The sequence below is a fragment of the Podarcis filfolensis genome (assembly GCF_964270895.1).
Source record: "Podarcis filfolensis genome assembly, chromosome: 8".
In the NCBI taxonomy this organism is placed as follows: Eukaryota; Metazoa; Chordata; class Lepidosauria; order Squamata; family Lacertidae; genus Podarcis; species Podarcis filfolensis.
In genome coordinates, this window is record NC_139611.1 from 12,821,023 (window position 1) to 12,834,980 (window position 13,958).

Genomic DNA, 13,958 nt, shown 5'->3' on the forward strand with positions numbered 1-13,958 from the left:
GATGGTTGGTCATGCTGGCTGCGACTTGATAGGAGTTCGAGTCTACCAACCTCTGGAGGGCCCACAGTTTCCTCATTCCTGAGCAAGACCATCACTTGACCGTCACTGCCCCAGCTAACTCAATCACAGCTCTGCCTTCTCTTAATGCAGGGATGGGGAACCTGTGGCCCTCGAGATGTGATTGGGCTCCAGCCCCCATCACCGCCCTTGACCATTGGCCGCGCTAGTTGGGGCTGATGGAAGAGTCCAACCATGTCTGGAGGACCTTGGCTGTTCTCCTTTCCTGGTCTGAGGAGTGGGAGAGAGAGATATGTGGGGTCCTGGGTGGGGGTTCCAGGAATATGGGAGCAGCAAGGAAAAATGGGTGGAGTTGTTTCAAGGGGCAGCGGCAGGGCTCTGTAGCAGGGGAATGGCAAATCTGGAAAAGGGATCCACACCTCTCTGTCTGGCTCCCAGGACTCTCCCAGACAAAATCCCTTCTCTCCAGGCTGCACTGCCCTCTGGACCTTGTTCACACACCCTTTGAACCCTTTTGCCTCATTGGAAATGTATCCTTGATTATGATTATGATTATCCTTGATAATGCCTCTTTCTTGCCTGGATGGGAGATAGAGAGGGGTGTGCGAGTCTGTGAAGAAACCAGCCTGATTTTGAAGTTGCTTCCATTACTCCTCTCATTTTTCACCACTGGCATGTGAGCCCCAGAAGGGAATATGGATAGGGACCCCCATTTTGTAACGAGAGGGGAGCAATTCCTTAGGGAAGGCTCTAAAGGAAAACTTAACTCTTCAAACTTACTCTTTCTGTAGGCTCTAAATGACTTGAAAGGCAAGACCGAATCCATCCCGTGTGTCGTCGGAGGAGAGGACGTGTGGACGGCCGATGTGAGGTATCAAGTCTCGGTGAGTTCCATTGGCAAACTTCCGCTTATATTTATATTTTGTTAGTGGCCTGATATAGCCTTTGATGAATTTTCCCTCCACTTCCCAAAATCACTAAGCTGTCGAGATTTTGTTTTTAGATTTTGTTTGGGAAGGATAACCTCTCTGTCGCTGGAGCCTGTGGCGATGTAGTGGTTTGAGTGTCAGGCTAGGACCTGGGAGACCCGGGTTCAAATCCTGACTCAGCCATAAAACTCTCTGTGGGGACCTTGGGGGCCAGTTGCTGCTTTTGCCTATCTTGCAGGGTTGTTGCTGGGTTTAAGTGAGGGCAGGGAGGAACTATGTACACCCCTTGAACACCCTGGAGAAAAAGGCGGGATATAAATCTAATGAAAGAAAATCTTGTTGGGATTAGTTGCTACCTGGGTAGCCCTTGATATGAGCTTGAAATATTCCTTGAAATATCTTCTGGAATGCCAATGGGCTTTATTCCTAGCTAAGACTACTGCTATCCTATATAAACTTACCTGGGAGTAAATCCCATCGAACCTTGGGAGACGGGGCTGGCTTCTGAGTAGACGGGCAGAACGTTACTATAAGGACCACCAATAATAATAATAATAATAATAAATTTTATATATACCCCACCCTCCCCAGCCAAGGCTGGTCTCAGGATGGCTAACAACCAATAATAAAAACAAGTTGAATGAATACAACCTAAAAACAAGCTTAAAATACAACATTAAAATATTAAAATGCAGCCTCATCACAGGAGGAGAAAGGAAAAAAGAAAGAGGGGGAGGGAATCAAATTGGCTCCAAGCCAAAGGCTAGGCGGAACAACTCTGTCTTACAGGTCCTGCAGAAAGAAATCAGATCCTGCAGGGCCCTGGTCCCATGAGGCAGTGCGTTCCACCAGGCCGAAGCCAGTGTTGAAAAAGCCCTGGCTCTGGTTGAAGCTAATCTAACTTCCTTAGGGCCCGGGACCTCTAGGGTGTTGCTATTTATGGACCTTGAGGCTCTCCGTGGGGCATACCGGGAGAGGCGGTCCTGTAGGTACGAGGGTCTGAGGCCGTGAAGGGCTTTAAAGGTCAAAACCAGCACCTTAAATCTGACCCTGTACTCCACTGGGTGAATATGCTCCCATGGCAGAGACCCTGTGAGGAGTCTCGCTGCAGCATTCTGCACCCGCTGGAGTTTCTGGGACAGCTTCAAGGGCAGCCCCACGTAGAGCGAATTACAGTAGTCAGGCCTGGAGGTGACTGTCACATGGATCACTGTGACCTTTCTTTTTCTTTTTCAGCCTTTCAACCATTCCCACAAAGTGGCCAAATACTGCTATGCAGATAAGGTGAGCAGCGCCTTCGTCGGAAGCTGTGTCTGGAGGCAGATGTGCTGCTTGGGCACGGATAGTTTCCTGGTGGCAGAAATGGGATTTCCTGCATGCTCTACCCATTGAGCTACAGTCCCTCTCTTACTTCCCACGACGGCCAATCAGATGCCTCTGGTTGGCCCACCAGCAGGGTGCAAAACTCCCCACCATCCAGTACACAGATGAATGCTGCTGTCCTGTGGCAGGGAGTGCCGCTGGTGCTGTTTGCATCGCACAGCCGAGGGAGTTATTCTCTCTTTCTGTTCTCTCCAAACTGCATTTAATTCTTATAAACCTCCCCTGTTATCTTCCCTGCCAACCAGGACTTGCTGAACAAGGCCATCAACGCCGCTGTGGCCGCCCGAAGAGAATGGGACCTGCGGCCTGTCCAGGACCGTGCAGAGATATTTTTCAAAGCGGCTGACCTGCTGAGCGGTCCCAGGAGGGCGGAAATCTTGGCCAAGACCATGGTGGGACAGGTGTGTGGTGTGTCACGGGTCTAAAATCCCAGCAGGCTGTGCAAGGGTTTCTGGGAGATGTTTCTGTGGTTGGGACCCTCCTCTGCCTTCCCGTGGGCTGTGTTGAGTTAGAAACAAAAATCTGAAAGAAGAAGCAATATCATTTATTTATTTATTTTTACTAAAATTTTATATACAGTGGTACCTCGGGTTACAGACGCTTCAGGTTACAGACTCCGCTAATCCAGAAATAGTACCTTGGGTTAAGTAATTTGTTTCAGGATGAGAACAGAAATTGTTCTCCAGTAGCGCGGAGGCAGCAGGAGGCACCATTAGCTAAAGTGGTGCTTCAGGTTAAGAACAGTTTCAGGTTAAGAATGGACCTCCGGAACGAATTAAGTACTTAACTTGAGGTACCACTGTACATTCTCTTCTCTCTCTCTCTGGCAATTAGAAATTGTTTCCTGCATAGGAAAGGGTTGATCACACAGAACAGACTAATTAAAACCAAAAAAACCACTGCCTTTTGCCATCCCCCCCCTTTTTCTTCAGAAAGCTTTTGATGGCTACTAGCCATGGTGGTGGGACGCAGGTGGCGCTGTGGGTTAAACCACAGAGCCTAGGGCTTGCCAATCAAAAGGTCGGTGGTTTGAATCCCTGAGACGGGGTGAGCTCCTGTTGCTCGGTCCCTGCTCCTGCCAACCAGAAATCGTGCTCCGGCGGCGCAGCAGCAGCAGGAGGCCCCATTAGCTAAAGGGGTGCTTCAGGTTAAGAACAGTTTCAGGTTAAGAACGGACCTCCGGAACAAATTAAGTACTTAACCCGAGGTACCACTGTACTGCTTGATTGCAGGGGGTTGACCCTTGGCAGTTCCTTCCAACTCTACAGTCCTTGGATTGTATGATTGCAAAAGAAAAGAAACTCAATCTATTAGCACCTAGACTTTGGAACTCCCTGCCCCTTGACACTGGACAAGCATCTTCACCATACACTTTCTGGTGCCTGCTGAAAATGTTTTTGATTAGGCAAAGCTGATCCAGACGCGTCAAATGCATGTGAGGGTTTTGACCCGATTTTTAACACCTTGTTGCTTTTTGTTATTTTCCCCCCAGTGTTTCAAATGTTTGATTTTAGCTTTTCTTTTTTTAAAAAAGTAATACAGTGGTACCTCGGGTTACAGACACTTCAGGTTACAGACTCCGCTAACCCAAAAATAGTACCTCGGGTTAAGAACTTTGCTTCAGGATGAGAACAGAAATCGTGCTCCGGCGGCACAGCAGCAGCAGCAGCAGGAGGCCCCATTAGCTAAAGTGGTGCTTCAGGTTAAGCATAGTTTCTTCTTTTTTTTTAAAGTAATTTTTATTAACTGGCCAATCACATCAAATTAAATCACATCACATAAATTCCGAATTACAAAGCCAAATTTAAAATTTTGTTGGGGGGACCCATATTTCAAGATCCGAAATATGGTTCAAGATCCGAAATATGGTTAAGGTTAAGAACAGTTTCAGGTTAAGAACGGACTTCCGGAACAAATTAAGTACTTAATCCGAGGTACCACTGTAATTTCATTGTTCTGCTCATTTTTTACGAACGCTGAACGCGTATTATGTGGTAGCTCTGCGTTAAGGGGAGGGAAGCAGAGGCCCATGTGGATAAGGGACCGAACATGAACTTGGGAGAATGGCAGCTTTGGAAAGTTTTGTTTCTTTAAACCAGGCAAAGACCGTCATCCAGGCGGAGATTGACGCGGCTGCGGAGCTCATCGACTTCTTCCGTTTCAATGCCAAATACGCTGTGGAGCTGGAGGAACAGCAGCCGCTCAGTGTTCCCCCCAGTACCAACAGCATGATCTATAGGGGGCTGGAGGTAGGGCACAAAGGTTGTTCCCCCCTGGGGTGGGGTACCCTGTATGCGACAGTCAGGATAGAGACCATTGTGACTGCGGGGGCGGGGGGGGGGGCGAGTTGGACCAGAAAATCCTTGAGGGTTCCTTCCAACTCTGTAATTCTATGATCATAAAGACAACAATCCATGGAGGCGCAGGTCAGTTCTGTGTCCAGGGCAGCTGTTTACCAGCTCCATCTGGTATGCAGGCTGAGACCCTATCTGCCCGCAGACTGTCTCGACAGAGTGGTGCATGCTCTGGTTATCTTTTGCTTGGACTACTGCAATGCGCACTACGTGGGGCTACCTTTGAAGGTGATCCGGAAACTGCAAATAATCCAGTATGCGGCAGCTAGACTGGTGACTGGGAGTGGTCACCAAGACCACATAACACCGGTCCTGAAAGATCTACACTGGCTCCCAGTACGTTTCCAAGAACAATTCAAAGTGTTGGTGCTGACCTTGAAAGCCCTAAACGGCCTCGGCCCAGAATACCTGAAGAAGCATCTTCACCCCCATCGTTCAGCCCGGACACTGAGGTCCAGCGCTGAGGGCCTTCTGGTGGTTCCCTCGCTGCGAGAAGCCAAGTTACAGGGAACCAGGCAGAGGGCCTTCTCGGTAGTGGCACCCGCCCTGTGGAACGCCCTCCCATCAGATGTCAAGGAAATAAACAACTATCTCACTTTTAGAAGGCATCTGAAGGCAGCCCTGTTCAGGGAAGCGTTTAATGTTTAACAGACCACTGTATTTTAATCTTTTGTTGGAAGCCGCCCAGAGTGGCTGGGGAAACCTAGCCAGATGGGCGGGGTATGAATGAATGAATGAATGAATGAATGAATGAATAAACGCTTTGCTAAATGGCGAGAAGACGTTTGCCCCCCCAACTTCTGACCATCTTATTAGTCCCGCCCACCCACCTTTTCTGACTTCTGCATGGTTTCAAGCTCGCCTGTGCACAATGAGGGCTAGAAGCTTTGCAGGGCTGTGGTGTTTGTTTTTTTTAATGAAAGCAAAGTTTCTCAGGGAGCTGCAGCCCTGTGCATATTTTTAAAAAAACAGATGCTACAGACGCTTTTGTGGGCTCATTCGCTCGCTCAATCGCTCGCGCCTCCCCCCCCCGAGAAACTCTTCCGTGGCTGCTTATTCCACGGTCCTAATTCATCCTTTTTTCCCTACTCCTGCAGGGTTTCGTTGCTGCCGTCTCCCCCTTCAACTTCACCGCCATCGGAGGGAACCTGGCAGGAGCTCCTGCTTTGATGGTGAGTAATCGGGGGGGGGGCTGGTGTTTTGTCCTCCCCCCACCAGCCAGTGGCAGGGGGAGTTTTGGGGAGAAGTGTTTCTCCCCCCTCCCCCCTCTGTGCAGCACGTATTTCTACACCCGGCCCTGTGCTTTTTGAACACCAGAGGGGGTCCCTCCTGCTGCCTGCTGAGCATCTCACAGGGAAAGCGTTCCAGTTCTTAAACATCACCCTCCCTCCCCTCACCATCCTCTGGACATTTTTTTTAAAAAAGTCTTTTTTTAAAACTAGGAAACTTCCTCAAAGTTTGCTAGGCAATCCTGAGACGGGGAGGAGAGTGGGTTAGGGACAAAAGCACCTATCCAAATCTCTCAAATTCAAGAACGTAAGAATTTAGGAATAATCAGGCCACTGTCCCAACTAGTCCCTCAAGCGCAAGGGCCTTCTCCCCTCCTGTAGTTTTCCGCAAAAATAGAGGTTGGTAGCCATCACTGCCTCCTGTGGCAGGCAGTTCCATAGTTTATACGCTGCATGAAGAAGTTATTTCTTTTATCTTCCAATGTTCGGCTGCATTGGAGGAGTTCTAGTGTTATGAGAGAGGGAGAAATATTTTCTCTCTCCGCTTTCTCCATGCCACGCACAAATTTGTAAACTTCTATCATGCCCCCTCTTCCTTGCTTTTTCTCAAAGCCATGAAAGGTTACATCATTTGGGACTTTTTAGTTTAGAGCAGGGTTTCCCAAACTTGGGCCTCCAGCTGTTTTTGGACTACAATTCCCATCATCCATGACCACTGGTCCTGCTAGACATGGATGATGGGAGTTGTAGTCCAATAACAGCTGGAGACCCAAGTTTGGGAAACCCTGCTCTAAACTAAAAAGTCCCAAATGATGTAACCTTTTGTTGCAGGGGAGTCTCTCCACCCACTCAATCGCTTTAGTTGCCCTGTTCTGAAACCTTTTGAAACTCTACAGTGTCCTTTTTGAGGTGAGGCTCAACCTGGGAAAGTCTTTCGTAGCTGCAGGGTTTATCCCTGCCATCTCCAGGTAGGCTTGATATGTCCTCTTTGTGAAGCTGCCAGTCAGTGTAGACAATACTGAGGTATATGTACCAGTTGGTCTGATAAGGCAGCTTCCTGTTCAGTGTTCAGCCTGCTGAGTGAGACCGCAGCGAGCCCACCTATTCTTGCCTCTCCTACTGCTTGTCCCCAAGCGACTGGCATTTTGGAGATAGACTGCCCCCGTACACGAAGGCTCCATTCCATGCCACAGTGGCTACTTAAGAACATCCAAAGGCCCAAAGTCAAGCCAGCCTCCTGCTTCCCACGCCAGCTGATCAGACGCCTCTGGGAAGCCCATAATGCAGGGCACGAAGGCAACAGCCCTCTGCCCTTGTTTCTGCAAAGCAGCTGGCATTCTCAGGTACACTGCCCCTGAACTTGGAGGTTCCATTTAACTGTCCTAACTAAATACCAATTGCATTGCAGGCAGGTGGACTAGAATCCCTTCCTGCTCTACAATTCTATGATTCTGTGACAAACCTGATTTGCTTTGTGGCCTTTGCTTTCTCCCCTTCCAGGGGAACGTGGTCCTCTGGAAACCTAGCGACACAGCCATGCTGTCCAGCTATGCCGTCTACAAGATCCTTTTGGAAGCGGGGCTCCCGCCCAACGTCATCCAGTTCATCCCGGCCGACGGCCCCGTTTTTGGCGATACAGTGACCGCCTCGGAGCACTTTTGTGGGCTGAACTTCACCGGCAGTGTACCGTGAGTTAGGAGGGGTGGGAGAGCTCCTGTTTGTAGGCTGCCACCGATTTGAAGTTGTGTTTACAGGTTGTTCAGTTTCCTGTTCATAGGCTGCCACTTCCCGGAAGAGTTGTTTACGCTTCCTGCTTACACACTGACACTTCCTGGAAGTTGTATTTGCAAGTTTCTCAACTTCCTGTTTATAAACTGATACTTCCTGCAAGATGAATTTGCAGCATGCTTGACTTCCTGTTTATAGGCACCACTTCCTGGAAGAGTTGTTTACAGGATGCTGAGCTTCCTGCTTACACACTGACACTTCCTGGAAGTTGTCTTTGCTTGTTGCTCAACTTCCTGTTTATTGGCTGATACTTCCTGGAAGGTGTGTTTACAGGTTGCTCAACTTCCTGTTTATAGGTTGACACTTCCTGTTCGTGGCAGAGTGCAGGAGAGGCAAAGCCCGAAGTACTTCATTTCGTTCTCTCTCTCTCTCTCCCCTCTTTTTTTTTCTTTTTGATTTCAAGTGTGACCAAACTCTTGCTTTTCAAAACAATAAAAATGCTAATGCTGTCACACCAGGAGTCCCACACTCCGGCGCTAATTTATGAGCTCCCCACCTTTTAAGGAGCAGGGGCGCATCCGAGCGTGGCGCTCGTTCAGAGGTTTAGAGGAGGCTGGCGCTTTTAATAGCCTCGCAGTCTTCTGAGAGCCAGAGATTGCAGGAGAGGGGGGTCAGGCCGGGGTGGAAATGGCAACTCCCGCTCGCCCCAGAAAACAGCAAATTGTAATGGGAGGGAGAAAGAGAATCTGCTGATGCAGCCTCTGCCAGAAATTAAGCGGCTGGCTGGTGGCAAACAGAGAATTTGGTGCCCTGAGAATTGTAGAATTGTTAGAGCTGGAAGGGACTCCACAGGGACATCTAGTCCAGCCCCCTAGAGATTGAACCCAGGATCACATACAATATGTTTAGGGGCAGGCTTGACAGATCGAAAGAGAGATTATGTGTGTGTGTGTGTAACATCACTGTTCATACGAACATTCGGAAGAGCCTGAGTTCTGAAATTCTGCATCATGAGAAGTTCTTTTCCTCCCCTCCTTTCCAGAACCTTCAAACGCCTCTGGAAGCAGGTCTCCAAGAACCTAGATCGGTACCGCACCTTCCCACGGCTTGCTGGGGGTAAGCATCTGATGTGGGTGATGCCGCCCCAATTCTCCACAGAGGCTGGAAAGACTTGAGTTTTTCCTTGCATGAGTTGCTGTTATTTACTCCTTTCCCCCGAGGAGCTAAGAACATACCAACAGCCTGCAAGATCAGGACACGTGGCTCATCTAGCCCAGAATCCTGTCCTCACAGTGGCCAAGCTGATGCCTCAGATCCTGAGGCCAAGCAGGATCTGAGCCCCAGAGCCCTCTCCCCATCCTGCCACGTTTAGCAACTGGTATTCAGAAGCATAGCTGCCTCCAGCTGTAGCCATTGTGGTTGTTAGTCACTCAGTGAATGCATGAAGTGCTCAGGCAGGCTAGAAATAAACAGATCTGCGCTGTGCGATGTGCAGCGAACCTTTGGAACTCGCTGCTGCAGGACCTGAGCAGAACAGCAACTCTCCCCACCCCTCAAGGCTCTTAGGAGAGAGCACCCTTGTCCTTGAGCTTTGCTTGTGGACTTCCTGTAATGGGCATCTGTTTGGCCGCTGTGAGAACAGGATGCTGCGCTAGATGGCTTGATCCAGCTGGGGTCTTCTTATATACCTCCGGGAGGCATGTGGATTGAAAGGCTGAAATTCAGGTGATGGTTTGCACGGAGACTCCGAGTTGACTTCTGCCATTTTTTCATTCCTTCATTATACAACTGTACAGTGGATGCTCGGGTTGCAAACGTGATCCGTGCGGGATGCACTTTCGCAACCCGCAGCGGCACGTCTGCGCACACGTGGGTTGCGATTCGGCGCTTCTGCGCATGCGCAAAGCACGATTTAGCGCTTCTACGCATGTGTGACCGCTGAAACCCGGAAGTCACCCGTTTCGGTACTTCTGGGTTTTGGCAGCCTGTAACCCAAAAAAACGCAACCTGAAGCGTCTGTAACCCGAGGTATGACTGTACCTTGGTTTTCGAACAGCTTAGTTCTTGAACGTTTTGGCTCCTGAATGCCGCAAACCCAGAAGTGACTGTTCCGGTTTGTGAATGTCTGGCGGGGCTTCCGATTGGCTGCAGGGGCTTCCTGCAGCCAATCGGAAGCTGTGCTTTGGTATCTGAACATTTTGGAAGTTGAACGGACTTCCGGAACGGATTCCGTTCGACTTCCAAGGTACAACTGTATTTCAGTGCTGCTTTTCACTTGCCTGAGCCGCAAAGCGGTTTTGCATATGATGATAACATAGCAGAGCGTCACGACCGCAACATAAAATTATATAAAAAACAAGCAGCAATTCAGTGTTTGATTAGGGTGTGTGTGTGAGAGAGAGAGGATTTCAGCTCCCAGAAACTGTAGGAGAGTGTCGCCGCTGGACTCGGGTCATGCTCAGGGTACCTGGCTGGCCGCTCTGAGAAGAGGACACTGGGCCAGGGTCCTGATCCATCCGCAGGGCTCTTCCAACGTTCTCACGAAGCACGGAAGACGACGCCATGCTGCCGCTCAACTCCCGTGCCAATGTCTCCCTTCTCTCTCTCCCTCTGCGCAGAGTGCGGCGGCAAGAACTTCCACTTTGTCCATGCCTCGGCGGACGTGCCCAGCGTGGTGAGCGGGACCCTGCGCTCGGCCTTCGAGTACGGCGGGCAGAAGTGCTCGGCCTGCTCCCGCCTCTACGCCCCCGACTCTCTGTGGCCCCGCATCAAAGCCGCGCTCCTGGAAGAGCACCGGAAGATCAAAGTGGGCGATGTGAGTGGGAAGACTCCTCTCCCGCTGAAGGGGCTTTGCGGCTCAGCGGGTGGCTGATGGGATTAGAGGCTGCACTTGGCTGGCTGCTAATTCCCATTGAAGGCACCTCTTTATCCCCTGCTTTCCCCCTCCCCGCTTTCGGGACCATCCCTGCCCCCTCCCCGCAATGCCTGACACCCCCTTTCCCTACAGAACTCTCTCCTTCGTCCTTAGTACAGTGGTACCTCGGGTTACATACGCTTCAGGTTACATACGCTTCAGGTTACAGACTCCGCTAACCCAGAAATAGTACCTCGGGTTAAGTACTTTGCTTCAGGATGAGAACAGAAATTGTGCTCTGGTGGTGCAGCAGTAGCAGGAGGCCCCATTAGCTAAAGTGGTGCTTCAGGTTAAGAACAGTTTCAGGTTAAGAACGGACCTCCGGAATGAATTAAGTACTTAACCCGAGGTACCATTATACTTCCTCTCTCTCTCTGGCAATTAGAAATTAACTTGTTGCCTACACAGGCAAGGGTTGGTTGCACGGAACAGACTAATTAAAAAACAAACCAACAAACCACTGCCTTTTGCCACCCCCCTTTTTTTCTTCAGAAAGCTATTGATGGCTACTAGCCATGGTGGTGGGACGCGGGTGGTGCTGTGGGTTAAACCACAGAGCCTAGGGCTTGCCGATCAGAAGGTCGGCGGTTTGAATCCCCGTGATGGGGTGAGCTCCCGTTGCTCGGTCCCTGCTCCTGCCAACCTAGCAGTTCGAAAGCACGTCAAGTGCAAGTAGATAAATAGGTACCGCTCCGGTGGGAAGGTAAACGGCGTTTCCGTGCGCTGCTCTGGTTTGCCAGAAGTGGCTTAGTCATGCTGGCCACATGACCCGGAAGCTGTACACCAGCTCCCTCGGCCAGTGAAGCGAAATGAGCGCCGCAACCCCAGAGTTGGCCACGACTGGACCTAATGGTCAGGGCTCCCTTTACCTTTACCTTTACCTTACTAGCCATGGTGGCAGTTCTCTGGCTCCACAGTCAGAGGCCGAGATGCTTCCGAGTCCCAGTTTCTGGAAAACACAGGAGGAGAGAGAGGGCCCTTGCTCCTAGATCCCACTTGCAGGTTTCCCCTTTGGGGCAGCTGGGCTACTTGGGCCATTGGCCTGGGTCAAGGCTGCAGGGCGGCTCACAACGTCTGAGCACAATATTGCAAGCGGTCACAAAAACAGGAGGGGTCCCCAAAACATGTGGTGGCTCCCCTTCCAGCCATAGATAGCGAGGGTTGAACCTAGATCCCTTCCCCATCCAAATCTCATGCTCTGTGATTCGTGTCTTCATTGAGAACATTCACAGAGTGCTGGGAACTGTAGCTCTGTGTGGGGAAGAACAATTCTCAGCACCCATAACAGACTTGTTGTTGTTGTTGTTTAGTCGTTTAGTCGTGTCTGACTCTTCGTGACCCCATGGACCAGAGCACGCCAGGCACTCCTGTCTTCCACTGCCTCCCGCAGTTTGATCAAACTCATGCTGGTAGCTTCAAGAACACCATCCAACCATCTCATCCTCTGTCGTCCCCTTCTCCTTGTGCCCTCCATCTTTCCCAACATCAGGGTCTTTTCCAGGGAGTCTTCTCTTCTCATGAGGTGGCCAAAGTATTGGAAGCTCAGCTTCAGGATCTGTCCTTCCAGTGAGCACTCAGGGCTGATTTCCTTCAGAATGGATAGGTTTGATCTTCTTGCAGTCCATGGGACTCTCAAGAGTCTCCTCCAGCACCATAATTCAAAAGCATCAATTCTTTGGCGATCAGCCTTCTTTATGGTCCAGCTCTCACTTCCATACATCACTACTGTGAAAACCATAGCTTTAACTATACGGACCTTTGTTGGCAAGGTGATGCCTCTACTTTTTAAGATGGTGTCTCGGTTTGTCATTGCTTTTCTCCCAAGAAGCAGGTGTCTTTTAATTTCGTGACTGCTGTCACCATCTGCAGTGATCATGGAGCCCAAGAAAGTAAAATCTCTTACTGCCTCCATTTCTTCCTCTTCTATTTGCCAGGAGGTGATGGGACCAGTGGCCATGATCTTCGTTTTTTTGATATTGAGCTTCAGACCATATTTTGCGCTCTCCTCTTTCACCCTCAATAAAAGGTTCTTTAATTCCTCCTCACTTTCTGCCATCAAGGTTGTGTCATCTGCATATCTGAGGTTGTTGATATTTCTTCCGGCAATCTTAATTCTGGCTTCGGATTCATCCAGCCCAGCCTTTCGCATGATGAATTCTGCATATAAGTTAAATAAGCAGGGAGACATTATACAGCCTTGTCGTACTCTTTTCCCAATTTTGAACCAATCAGTTGTTCCATATCCAGTTCTAACTGTAGCTTCTTGTCCCACATAGAGATTTCTCAGGAGACAGATGAGGTGATCAGGCACTCCCCATTTCTTTAACAACTTGCCATAGTTTGCTGTGGTCGACACAGTCAAAGGCTTTTGCATAGTCAATGAAGCAGAAGTAGATGTCTTTCTGGAACTCTCTAGCTTTCTCCATATTCCAGCGCATGTTTGCAATTTGGTCTCTGGTTCCTCTGCCTTTTCTAAATCCAGCTTGCACTTCTGGGAGTTCTCGGTCCACATACTGCTTGAGCCTTCCTTGTAGAATTTTAAGCATAACCTTGCTAGTGTGTGAAATGAGTGCAATTGTGCGGTAGTTGGAGCATTCTTTGGCACTGCCCTTCTTTGGGATTGGGATGTAGACTGATCTTCTCCAATCCTCTGGCCACTGCTGAGTTTTCCAAACTTGCTGGCATATTGAGTGTAGCACCTTAACAGCATCATCTTTTAAAATTTTAAATAGTTCAGCTGGAATACCATCACTTCCACTGGCCTTGTTATTTGCAGTGCTTTCTAAGGCCCATTTGACTTCACTCTCCAGGATGTCTGGCTCAAGGTCAGCAATCACACTACCTGGGGTGTACGAGACATCCATATCTTTCTGGTATAATTCCTCTGTGTATTCTTGCCACCTCTTCTTGATGTCTTCTGCTTCTGTTAGGTCCTTACCACTTTTGTCCTTTATTATGGTAATCTTTGTACGAAATGTTCCTTTCATATTTCCAATTTTCTTGAAAAGATCTCTGGTTCTTCCCATTCTGTTGTTTTCCTCTATTTCTTTGCATTGCTCGTTTAAGAAGGCCTTCTTATCTCTCCTTGCTATTTTTTGGAAATCTGCATTCAATTTCCTGTATCTTTCTCTATCTCCCTCGCATTTTGCTTGCCTTCTCTCCCCCGCTATTTGTAAGGCCTCGTTGGACAGCCACTTTGCTTTCTTGCATTTCTTTTTCATTGGGATGGTTTTAGTTGCTGCCTCCTGTATAATGTTGCGAGCCTCCACCCATAGTTCTTCAGGCACTCTGTCCAGCAAATCTAAATCCTTAAACCTGTTCCTCACTTCCACTGTGTATTCATAAGGGATTTGGTTTAGATTGTATCTTACCGGCCCAGTGGTCTTTCCTACTTTCTTCAGTT

At 49.3% G+C, this 13,958-nt stretch overlaps 1 protein-coding gene across 1 annotated transcript in view; it reads left to right on the forward strand.

Annotated features, from left to right (window-relative positions):
* The window catches only part of ALDH4A1 (aldehyde dehydrogenase 4 family member A1), a 31,343-nt gene that overhangs the window by 4,290 nt on the left and 13,095 nt on the right, over nt 1–13,958 (forward strand). Inside the window, exons 3-10 of the mRNA XM_083628747.1 lie at nt 810–902; nt 2,184–2,231; nt 2,576–2,731; nt 4,430–4,579; nt 5,782–5,856; nt 7,414–7,601; nt 8,684–8,757; nt 10,260–10,456. Of these exons, the coding sequence (XP_083484873.1) occupies nt 810–902; nt 2,184–2,231; nt 2,576–2,731; nt 4,430–4,579; nt 5,782–5,856; nt 7,414–7,601; nt 8,684–8,757; nt 10,260–10,456 (981 nt within the window). The remainder of the gene's footprint in view (nt 1–809; nt 903–2,183; nt 2,232–2,575; nt 2,732–4,429; nt 4,580–5,781; nt 5,857–7,413; nt 7,602–8,683; nt 8,758–10,259; nt 10,457–13,958) is intronic.